Genomic DNA, 12,242 nt, shown 5'->3' with positions numbered 1-12,242 from the left:
TATCTGACCTTCCGCATTTAAAACCATGCAATGGATATTATACTCGAATTACGAGGATGCTGAGTTTGATCCCTTGAAGTACTACTGATTATTTTAGGTTAATGAACAAAGATTTGTTGTTTGACGGTTTGACCTCAATCACAGAACATTGAGGGAGGCATAAAAGAAGTCCATTTTTTTTTTTTTTTCCCTCAGCATTTATAAGCATACTATTTACCATTCAAAATGGGACCAGTTAAAAGAATATTGAAAACCCTAGCACCTCAACCAATTATGGTAAAGGGAAACGAATTATATCATGATCATGCATGATAGTATTACTTATAAGGAAGAAAAACAAACTCGTTTAGAATGCGATAATACTTTCAAAGGACTCTGATTGAATATTCTGGTAACATATAAATGCATGCCCCATAATTCTACTACAAATTCTATATTATTATGCAGTGTTTGGTAGCAGATTAATGCTGTTTAACAAAGATGATTGGTTTTTTGCTAGGCATTTGAAACAAAAGCATAAAAGGCTTCCAAGGATGGAATTTGTGACAGCTCCTGATGTTGTGAATGTGAAATCTACTAGGAGTGTAAAGGCTTTGAAAGCTCCTGCTTCATGTGGGATGAGAGCTAGTAGTGAGGCATATTCACTTTCTCAGTCACGCGGTGCTTTATCTGAAAAAGGCTCCGCTTCAAAATGCAAAGTCGATACAACTGATTTAGAATGGATAGAGAAAATGTTCGAGTGTCCTGTATATCGTCCATCAAAGGGGGATTTTGAGGACCCTCTAGTTTATCTGCAAAATATTGCTCCAGAAGCTTCAAACTATGGTATGACAATAGCTCAAGTCTTTCTTGTCTATAATATATTAAGGTGCCATTGTGTTACGTAATACAGTGAAAAGTTAGCCCTGAATATTTGCCTTGACTTGGATGTGCCTTCGTGATATTCAGTGGAAATTGAATCAGCCTGTTGTCGCTTGAAGTGAGTTAATTGTGTTCTTGTTGGAACTCTTTTTAACTGAAGAATGTGTGGGGTTTCAGTAGATGAGCTTATCGTATTTTATCAGCTGTAATCTGTAAGTCTTTGTTAAAATATAGTAACAATTACATTTTTATATGACGTGAAAATTAACCATCTGTTTTTATTCTTTTTGCTCAGCCAGATATTTTATACTCTTTTTAAAGTCACATTCAGTACTGTCAAACACATGATTATTATGTTTTAGAGTGTGGTGTTTGTTATTATTTTCATTGTATTAAAATGTTATATTGCTGAATTTCAGGCATTTGCAAGATTGTTTCTCCTCTGATTTCTTCCGTTCCAACCGGTGTAGTGCTAAAAAATGAGAAAAAAGGTCTTAGGTTTGCAAGTACAGTGCAACCTCTCCGGCTTGCTGAATGGAATATGGATGACAAGACCATCTTCTTCACGAAAGGAAAGTAAGTTCCAGAAAACATAACTAAGTAAGGTTTCTCGTCTTGTTTTGAGAGAAAAATCACTTTGATTTTGGCTTTTAGAAGACGAAAGTCTATCAGAATGTTAGTCATTTGCCCCTTCTAAAATGTTAACCACGCGATGCTCAGTATTTTGCATGAGTGATTGTTTATAGTTGTTTAGCATTATGGCTGCCTTTCAGAAATTGTACTCTCCATGATTTTGATATTATGGCTATCTTTCAGAAAGTATACCCTCCGTGATTTTGAGAACATGGCAAACAAGGTATATGCTCGTAGATATTGTATTTCTGGATGTCTTCCTTCTGCATACTTGGAAAGGGAATTTTGGAGCGAAATGGCCTGTGGTAAGAAAGGAACAGTTGAGTATGGAGTTAATGTGGATGGTAGTGCATTTTCATGTGCTCCTGATGATCAGCTTGGAAGAAGCAAATGGAACTTGAAGGTTTTAACTACACCATTTTTTATTTTTCTTGTTTTTGTGCTTCGATTAAAGCCTTTCTTCTACATTCTGCTCCATACCCCTTCCCTCTTTTTGTGCCTCTCTATCTGTTTCACTCTCTCAAACCAATTAGCCTTATATGTATCTGCATGTGTTGAAACACGCTGTTAACTGTTTTCCATATTTTCAAAATGATTTTAACTGCTACCTTGTGGCTTCAATTGATTATCAGGATCGGAGAGTAAATCTCTGTGACTGCATTTGCATACTTCTTTTTTTTTTTAATTATTATCTTATTTGTTTTCTCTTTTTTTGCTTTAATATCAGTCACTTCCACGGCTGCCCAAATTTACATTGCGTTTGCTGGAAACTGCTATTCCGGTAATGTACTAATTTACATTGCGTTTGCTGAATTTATATTTTAACCTTATGGTTTGAGCTTAGCCATAACTTCTGTCTGTTCCAGGGAATAACAGATCCCATGCTTTACATTGGAATGCTATTTAGTATGTTCGCATGGCATGTGGAGGATCATTACTTGTACAGGTATATTTTGTTTTATTAATGTCTTTATCTTATTTTATTGCTCTAACCTGTTTTTCATATATTATAATTATTCCTCCTTCAGCATCAATTATCATCACTGTGGGGCACCCAAAACATGGTATGGAGTTCCTGGCAATGCAGCTCCCGAATTTGAGAAAGTTGTACAACATTATGTTTATAGTCATGATATCCTATCAATTGATGGAGAAAATGAAGCTTTCGCTGTGCTTGTGGAGAAAACAACAATGTTTCCTCCAAATATTTTGCTACAACATGATGTCCCTGTTTATAGAGCTGTGCAATTGCCAGGGGAATTTATAATCACATTTCCCAAATCATATCATGCGGGATTTAGTCATGGTAAACATTTGATGTTTAAGTCTCCCTTCCCCCCTCTAGCAGCATGCATGCACACAAAGGCATATGTACTTATATTACCCATTTCTTCTTGTGCATTTTCAGGCTTTAACTGTGGTGAGGCAGTTAACTTTGCTATTGATGACTGGTTTTCATTTGGGGCAGCTGCTACCAAGCGTTATGCGCTTCTCAGAAGGATGCCAATTGTTTCTTATGAAGAGCTTGTTTGTAAAGAAGCAATGCTTCTTTCAAAGTCCTTAAATCATGAAGATTATTGCTTTGCACATCCAACCTCTCTCAATTGTGTAAAGGTTTCTTTTGCATGCCTGATGCGGTTGCATCATTGTGCCCGTTGGTGTCTACAGAAATTAAGACCATCACTGAGTGTTTCTCCAGATTCACAAGGAACCATTTTTTGTAGCCTCTGCAAACGGGACTGCTACGTGGCACACATCACGTGCAACTGCTATATCAATCCCATTTGCCTTTTCCACGGTAGCACTTTTGCTGAATTTATGTTCTTTCAGTTTGTTTAGTTCCAATTGGTGCTTTTGTTTTTCATTGCATGATAACTTTAAATTGTTATCATGCAAGGATTTCAATGAATAATATTTTGGGAATCCATTTAAATCAATAAACTTAGGTGTTAAATTCTATGCAACTTCAATGCAGTTATTTCTAACTCTTCATAACAATAATTTAGTTGCTATTTCTTAAGATTTCAAATCTGCAATGCAGTGGTAGAGTCCTGTAACTGCCCATGTGGGAACAAGCTTTTTCTTTTCATAAGAGCGGATGTACCAGAAATGGAAGCTTTAGCAAAACAATTTGAGCAGGAAGAAGGAATATTACAGAAGGTTGAGCAACAAGTAAAATGTGACACTGACTTGTGGATGCAGAACATGATCCCTTGGACGAAAGATGAATACACCCCATATTGTGAGGTAAATTTGCATTGACCCTCAATACAGTATGGATCTCTTTCTGGTATTTCAAGCAGTTAATTTTCTATCTCTAAATTCGTGTCTTGCGCTCTCTGTCTATCTCTCTCATTCCCTTCCCTTGTGCTGTGTCAAACCCTTGTTCTTTTGAAAGCTAGAACCTGTGTATTTATTACATTGTTTGAAATCCTGTATCATTTAGCATTCCGATATATTATCAACAGAGGCGAAGTACTCTATCTGAATTTCTCAGCTAATCTAAATACATATATATCAGTACGGTATATTTTAGAATTGTGACTATTATGACAATTAGATGGATTGCTTGTAGAGTTTCTGTCATAGAAAATAAGAAATACTTTGAAGAAAATCACTACTCCAAAGCTCTCAGAACAGTAGATTGGTGTGGTTATACTCTAAAAGGTTTATATTCTATAAAGACCACCTAACATCATTGTGAGGAATCAAAATATGTAGCAAATGATTATTGGGCAACAGCATATGACTAATGCATACATTTTGATGTTTGTATGCTTTTATGATTTAGAGATGACTGTCCTTTTGGGATGACTAAATATTGTTCAACTACTTACTCTTAAATACAGACAAACTGAAGTGTTAACTAATTTATACAGACCTCTGTTTATCATCAGCAGCAGCAGCTTGACAGATGGAACAAGCTTGACCGTGAAGGAAGACGTACTGCACAAACTACTGCATACGAAGATGATACTGAGACCAAGTCAATGCAACTGAGAAGAAGTCTTAGGAAAAACAATGTCCAGGCTGATGTTGGAACAGCTATGAAGAGAGGGACAATTTGTGACAAAGTGAGAGGGCCATCATTCCCCAAGGTTAAAAAGCGAGCCAGATCAAACCGTAGACCACGGAAGATGGAAAGTAATTCCAGCAAGACTGGCACCGGAGACTCTTCAAAAACCGGAGCCAAAGGAAGTCAATAGTTACTCTGAGAGAAGCAACAGCATTTCAGTAGCTGACTACAAAAATACATTACGTTCATGTTGCCTGCCTCAAATTTGAGGCACTGGCATGTTGAAATTGAAGGGGCATTGGAGCTCGTTCTTTGGACCTAATAGATTTGTTACATTTGTTGATTCTTTGAAATGGTAAGCAGAATGTAAATTTGTAACATCTCTAGGATGGTCTGCTACTTCCCTTTATAAAAATTGTTAAGTTGGGAGTGGTAGAATAGGATGCAACTAAAGGTTGCATATTTTGTATAGCATTACATAGAGAATATAGTACAAAACAATACTTTCATCAAATAAGAGGATTTAAACTGTGATTGTCATTCTGTGGAATAAATATAGGTTTGTCAAATATAGTTGAGTATGCTATATGTGAACATTCAATGAAACAAAAAGCTATATAACTAAAGGGTAAAATGGATAGGTGAGTGGTTGGTGTGTTTGTTGCCAATGATATATATATATATATATATATATATATATATATGCATTATTGTGATTTTTTAAATTTTTTTATATGTGCATCTCATAACTGAATTTGGAATGAAAATTCAGTTGGAATTAAGGGATATCTTTTGGCTTCTACTGTTCTACTGGCAGCATAGCATGTAAGTTTTGAATTAGTTACTAGTTTTTACAAGAATTTGTTGGGATTTGAAACAATGACAGTGGATAGGATAATTTTGGCGATGATGTGAACAGGGAGATAATTTTAAAGAGAGAGATACAAAACACTCTTAATGTATACTTCTAGTAGCACTTTTACCCACTATTTAAAAAAGTGTGCAAATAACCCCCTTAATCTTTTAAAATTGTGCGAAAATACTCCTCAAATAGAAATCTGACCTAAAATAATGTTGTAATGTCCATTTTGCCTTTTTATTATTCCGAAATTGCCCAAAGAAGTTTTGTGTATATGTTTTTTTCTTGATGGGTTGGCATGTTTCAATTTGGGTCAGACCCAAATCAAAGTGGACTCGCCCACATACACCCATACTTGATCTTAGCATACTGGGACCACGTGGTGCAACCACATCAGATCCTATCATTTGCTGGGATTTGTTTTGCGAACCAGAGAGCCTTCGCTCTCGCACATCAAGGTCTGACCACCACAGTCGCCAGAAACCGACTCAACACCATTGGCCTCATTCTCAGGCCGACAAACACCTCCCTCCACGACTTCGCATTCAGGGGCGGAGCCAGAAATTTTAGGTTGGGGGGCGGATTTGTATTATGTAACTAAAGTTTGAAAATTTTATAAATCTACCTGTATATGATTTTTTATAAATACTAGTTGTAGTATAACTTTGAAAAAAATCAAAAATGAGAAAATTTTAACTTAATAATAGACAAAAATTTGAAATTAGAAAGGAAAATATAGAGAAAAAACGATGAATTACAATTTAAAAGAGAAGATGTACAAAAATAAGTATTGTAAGAGAATTAAAAAAATTTCATCAATTGTTTCAGTTTTTCAAAATCTAATTTTTGGAATAAAAAATTCTACGTACTTTGATTTCACTTGGGAAAGATATACCTAGATGAAATTTTAGAAAGAAAAAAAAATGAATTTTAACTAAATAAAATAATTTTAAATTAAACAAGATGTCAATAAAGATTGTTATATAATTCTAGATATATATATATATATATATTGTAGATATCATTATACAAAAATGTTTGACAAAAAATGTTGGAAACTTTTTTATTAAACATGATGGAACATTAATGATTTGTTACCCTTTTTTTTCTCCCTTGAATTAATATTATAGATATTGTACATGTGTATATGTAAATAAATTAACAATGTGTTACAATAACAATTATAATAATAATGAGTTTATTCACAATATTCGAGCTTTTAAAAGCATAGTTTAAAAGGTTCAAGTATAACTTTTTTTAAATTTCAAGAAGACACATACAAAATTATTTTCAAACTTTCTATTTTGGGGCTAATTTTCAAACTCTCTATTTTGGGTCAATATGTAATTGTTTTGAAAAAAAATGGGGTGTGTGGGGGTGAATTAAAATTTTTAATGATTTTTAGGGGTTGTATTTATAAATTAATTAAAACCTAGAGGTTAGTAATAGCTCCGCCCCTGGTCGCATTCCTTCCTGCAGCCACCTCCACGTTGAGAAAATCTCCGGACGCAGTAGAAATGTCTCAATCCTTCTAACCCAATCGTCTATGTTGTCGCCGCCACCATTAAGAGACTCCAACACCGTTGAGTAGAACTTAATCATGTTGATGACTTACTCACGCAACAATAACATTTTACCATCTATTAATCCTTCGTTGTCCTCGTACACCATCACATGTAGTGAAATTCGCTAGAGATCAGTCAAAATTCCAGCATCCATAGGCCAGAGGATTGTCAGAGATAAAATAAGGATTGTTTTCTCACCACCCATGAGTCTGATTGCTTTGAACGATAAGAATTCAAAGTTTTGAATCGAAACGAACTCGATATCGAATCCAATTCTAAGCTCATGAGTGAACTGACCCAGATTGTCTCTGACCAATCCCGATTCGATTGGCACTGTGAGCACCTCACTGCAATGGCTTCAATCTAACATTTTTCCCATATCGTCGCCGATCAAGTCTAATACATTGCCCGTAGGGAACAAAATCTTCCTTAAAGATCCATTCTTCACTTCATTTTTAGTCCTGTCATTTTCAACGTATACCAAACTCTTCAAACACCAGTCCATGATAAGAAAATCAAGCATTCGTCGCCCCATTCAGCGTGTCCATATTTAAATCGCTGCCATCTTTAGCATTGTTGTCCCCTTCTTCGTTGTCTCATCAATGTTGCCAAAGTTATCTCTGGCCGTCGTATTTGTTGTCATTGGAGTGACTGTCGGTTAGAAAGAGAAAGAGGGGAAAAGAAATTATTAGATGGTTCTGGTCTATTTGACACTTGGTGGACTAATTCAATGAGAACCCTCCGATCATGAAACTTTGTAATTTATTAATACACTCTTGTGAACCCATTTTCTCAATCCGAGAGTCTGTATTAAACTAGTCCACCAAGTGTTAATGGACCAGGACCATCTAATAATTTCTCGAGAAGGAGACCCAATTATTTAAAAAAAAATTAAAAAATACTCAGGCCAATGGCTGCTGTCACGTGGGCGAATGGAGCAATGCTGTGAGGTTTTCATTTTGTGTCTTTTTCTATAATTTTACAAAATAATTTATAAAATGTCTCATAAAGGGTAATTTAAGCAAACTTTAACTTAAATTTGTGAGGGGGACTTATTTACACAAAATCAATATTTTGTGAAGGGTGTGATATGCACTGTAAACATAGTATAGGGGTGTTTTCTGCACTTCACCCTAATTTTAAATGGTCGGGCACCATTCGACCCGGCCAATCACCATTGGAATTTGAATAAAAAGTTAAATAAAGTTTACAAATGGCTTATGTATTCAATAATGATTAGTCCAAATCCAATCGTCTCGAGACCATATAATAATTTTCGTGACTAGGTGGTTAAATTTATTAATAGCTTGAATTAATGGTGGCTTAATTTGACACCGTACCAATGGAATTCTTCTCTCTCTGTGTGCAAGAGATAATGGGTGCTACTAGTTAATTTTATTTTATTTATTATTATTATTGTTGAGGGAGAAATTCACGCAGTCCGATACGACACCGTTTTCATACAACTAAAAGCGTAAAAGATCGATGAATCTTGATGGCACCGGTGTGGTGCCTACCAAGAGCTCTCCGACGATCAAGTCAGTCACCGGATGTCTAAAAGAAAGATAGAGATTTAATAATCGTTTTTGACGTACCTTTATTGACTGGTAGGATCTCCTTCTTATAGTCGTTATCCCTCAATTCATTTGCGGGATCAGGGGAGATCCACTTATGCAAGATCAGAAGAGATCCGTTTGTTACTAGATTTATCGGGGATATGATTTACCCCTTTGACTTCCTCAAATTGTGCCAAGATTATCCATACCCTGTTGATCACGTCATCTTTCATTATCCTTGATAAGATAATGAAATATTATCATTCTTATCTAATGGAAATATCATCGTTCGAACCTCGGAGGAAGTGCTGGTCAATACTTAGTTACCTCTATCGTTAGGTCAAGGTAGATTAGGTTTATTTTTCCCTATCAGTTGCACCCCATTCCCAAGCTTGCTCGTCTAGCTTTGGAAATGTGATTTTTTTTTTTTTGCCCTGGGCACTATCGGGAATAGTGCCCGCGGGTACTGTTCACTTAAATAGTAATTTTATTTATTTATTATTATTATTTTTTTGCCCTGGGCACTTTTCCCTCGGGAATAGTGCCCGCAGGTACTGTTCACTTAAACAATTTTTTTTTTTTTTTTTTTTGTACCCTTGGGTAATGTTCCCTTGGGTAATCTTCCTTTGGGCACTCTTCCCACGGGTAAGTTTTTTTTTTTTTTGTACCCTTGGATACTCTTCCCTTGGGTAATGTTCCCTTCGGTATTCTTCCCTTGAGTAATCTTCCCTTGGGCACTCTTCCAGCGGGTAAGGTATTTTTTTTATTTTTTTTTATTTTTTACATTACCCTTGGGTACTCTTCCCTTGGGTAATGTTCCCTTGGGTACAATTCCCAATGGTGGAATTAATACAGATACCAAATTAAGGTTCTGTTTTGAAAGGGCATGGATTTAAACCCATGGTTAATGACTCTTAGTGATGTAAAACTGGATTTTTCTTTTGAACATCCAATATACTAGTTGTAAACTTTGTGAGTTTCAGTCAACCCATCCCTTTGGCAAGGGAATAAATTTTATGAGTTTCACTCAACTCGTCACTCCTATTGCTTAACGGTACGCAGGTAGGTGGCCGGCTTCCTATGCCTCTAACCTGCAATAAAGTGGCTCACAAATTGCTTACTCAGTTCTTCAAAGGTGTTGATGGTTCCTGGCTTCAGCTTGTTGAACCAGACTTTTGCCGATCCCTTAAGTGTAGTGGGAAAAGCTCGGCACATGATTTCATCTAGCACGGCGTGTAAATGCATAAGAGCTTGAAAGGTCTCTAGGTGATCGAGGGGATTTTTGGTCCTTTCGAAGCTTTCGAACGAGGGCATCCTGAACTTGCTAAGCAAGGGGCATTTCATAACGGTGGGGCTGAACAGCAAGTGGGTCCTCTGCACCAGGTCATCTATGGCGATAAGACCTTTCCCTTTCATAACTTGCATTACATCTTCCATTTTCGCCTTGAGATCCTCGATCTGTACGATCTGTAGGTCGAAATAGGTAACTTTCTGTCTTTTCCTTAACAAAGAAGGTTGTGCTTGTTTGAGGCTGGGGATTTCGCGGAGGCAGGGAAGGAGGTTCTCTGTGTCGGTTTCCGACTTGGCTTTGTTCTGCCTTAAACTTGTGAGGAGGATTGTTTTATCGGCCCTCCTCGTGTTGTCCCCTATCATTCAAATTTGGAGGATATGGGTCGGACAATTCTTGTTGAAGTGGTGGTCCCGCTGGGATAAGATATTGTAAGATCTCTGCATTTTGTTGGATCAACTGGTTCATACCTTAATTCAGAGTTTGGACCTGTAATTCTAACGCTGCAAGCCGTTCCTGGTTATTCGAGATGTTTGGGTGTTCACCCGACCCTTCTCTTTGACTGGATCCCTGCAACAATGTTTCTGTTCCAGTTACCATACCGGACCGCAAGTGTATAAACTCAACTGAGTAACTAATTGATTTAAGGGAATCGTCGTTTCCCACAGACGGCACCAACTGTTGAGGGAGAAATCCACGCGGTCCGATACGACACCGTTTTCCTGCAAATAAGAGAATAGAAGATCGATGAATCTTGACGGCACCGGTGTGGTGCCTGCCAATAGCTCTTCGACGATCAAGTCAGTTATCGGAGATTTAAAAGAAAGGCAGGGATTTAATAATCATTTTTTGACGTACCTTTGTTGACTGGTAGGATTTCCGCTTCTTATAGTCGCTCTCCCTCAGTTCATTTGTGGGATCAAATGAGATCCGTTTGTGCAAAATCAGATGAGATCCGTTTGTTGCCAGATTTGTTGGGAATATGATTTACCCCTTTAACTTCCTCAAATTATGCCAAGATTATCCTTACCCTATTGAACCACGTTATCTTTCATTATCCTTGATAATGAAATATTGTCATTCTTATCCAATAGAAAGATCATCGTTCGAACCTTGGAGGAAGTGTAGCGGCTAGTCAACACTTAGTTACCTTTATCGTTTGGTCAAGGTAGATTAGGTTTATTTTTCCCTATCAATCATAATTTTAACTCTTGGTTAGGATATATGTATAGCACGGACCGAACATAGGACACGGACACTATATGACATGGATACGTCAACATGTCAAATATTTTTAAAAAATAAGACAAGGGTATAAATTGGACACAGCTACATATAAATGTTTTATTTTTATTTTTATACATCTATTGAGTAATAATATTATAAAACTTTTAATTCATTTATAATTTCTATACCAAGAGTTGTTCTAAAAAGAATTAGAATATGAAATTATGTCATTATTGTAATGGGTTTTATATAATATACACTTTTATTTTACTACTTTGTATTAATAATATTTTTGTTTTAAATAAACAAATATCATTTTATGACAAATATCATATGTATAATGCCAATTTTCCTTAAAGAAAAAGTTAAACTATTCATATTATTTTTAAAATTATCGGGTAGACTTATGCTAGAAATGTCAAAAAAGTGTCTGCCTATGTGCCCAAAAACTATAGGCTAAGTGTCTACTAAGTGTCCAAACTAAAAAACTTTAATTATTATTTATGGATATGTGTATGAAGTGTCGGACACATGTCGGAAGATTGTCGGTATCCGACACGAATACGACTCCTTTGTTGAAGTGCATGTGCTTTCTAGGTTAAGATTGTAGTGAAGAAAGAAATATTATAGATTCATACTGAAGATAGACACATTCACTTAGAAAGTTGGTTATTTTTACCAACTAGACCACTAAAAAATGCCCTCAATGTACAAATCAAGACGAGTAAGACCACCAATACATGAAATCAATGATGCAACATTATATAGGGAGAATATAACATTATGAAGTAAACATTCATACAACTCATGTGATTAAATATCACTAAAAACATATGTGTGTGTGTGTGTGTGTGTGTGTGTGTGTGTGTGTGACACATTTTGTAGAGTGAAAAGTTTATCACACATATGGAATTGATTATTTATTTATTAATGAAATGAGGTGCTTGTGAATAGCTGAATTCAACTCGGGATTCGTTTCGTTTGATAAATGATCCAAGTTGGGGATCATTTTTTAGGTATGCTGGGCTCATGATTACCAAACTCGTGTAAATAAATATACATTTTATTTAAATTATTACTTTAAAGCCTAACCTACATATACAAGTTAGAAGCCCAATTAGTTCTGTAGCATTCAGAAGCCCAATAAGTTCTGTAGCATTTAGAAGCCCATGTTATAAATAAAGTCCATTGTCCATTTAATTAAGTAGCCCACTTGCCCAAAACAAGGTATCATGTG

The 12,242-nt window shown here is 36.0% G+C and overlaps 1 protein-coding gene across 1 annotated transcript; it reads left to right on the top strand.

The window, feature by feature from the left end:
• Positions 1 to 1,113: 1,113 nt before the first annotated feature.
• Positions 1,114 to 5,038, top strand: LOC132314585 (lysine-specific demethylase JMJ13-like). Its single transcript, XM_059813429.1, has 10 exons — positions 1,114 to 1,118; positions 1,224 to 1,231; positions 1,281 to 1,437; positions 1,678 to 1,897; positions 2,222 to 2,275; positions 2,361 to 2,440; positions 2,523 to 2,800; positions 2,903 to 3,292; positions 3,536 to 3,741; positions 4,374 to 5,038. The coding sequence occupies exons 1-10, from the start codon at positions 1,114 to 1,116 to the stop codon at positions 4,698 to 4,700; spliced, it is 1,725 nt and encodes a 574-aa protein (XP_059669412.1). The 3' UTR covers positions 4,701 to 5,038.
• Positions 5,039 to 12,242: the final 7,204 nt, after the last annotated feature.

This window comes from Cornus florida, unplaced genomic scaffold, assembly GCF_030987335.1.
Source record: "Cornus florida cultivar Cherokee Brave unplaced genomic scaffold, ASM3098733v1 CherokeeBrave_3.0.0_Hap2_Chr06, whole genome shotgun sequence".
In the NCBI taxonomy this organism is placed as follows: domain Eukaryota; kingdom Viridiplantae; phylum Streptophyta; class Magnoliopsida; order Cornales; family Cornaceae; genus Cornus; species Cornus florida.
The sequence above is the reverse complement of the archived record's forward strand: the minus strand, read 5'-3'. Positions and strand labels throughout refer to the sequence as shown.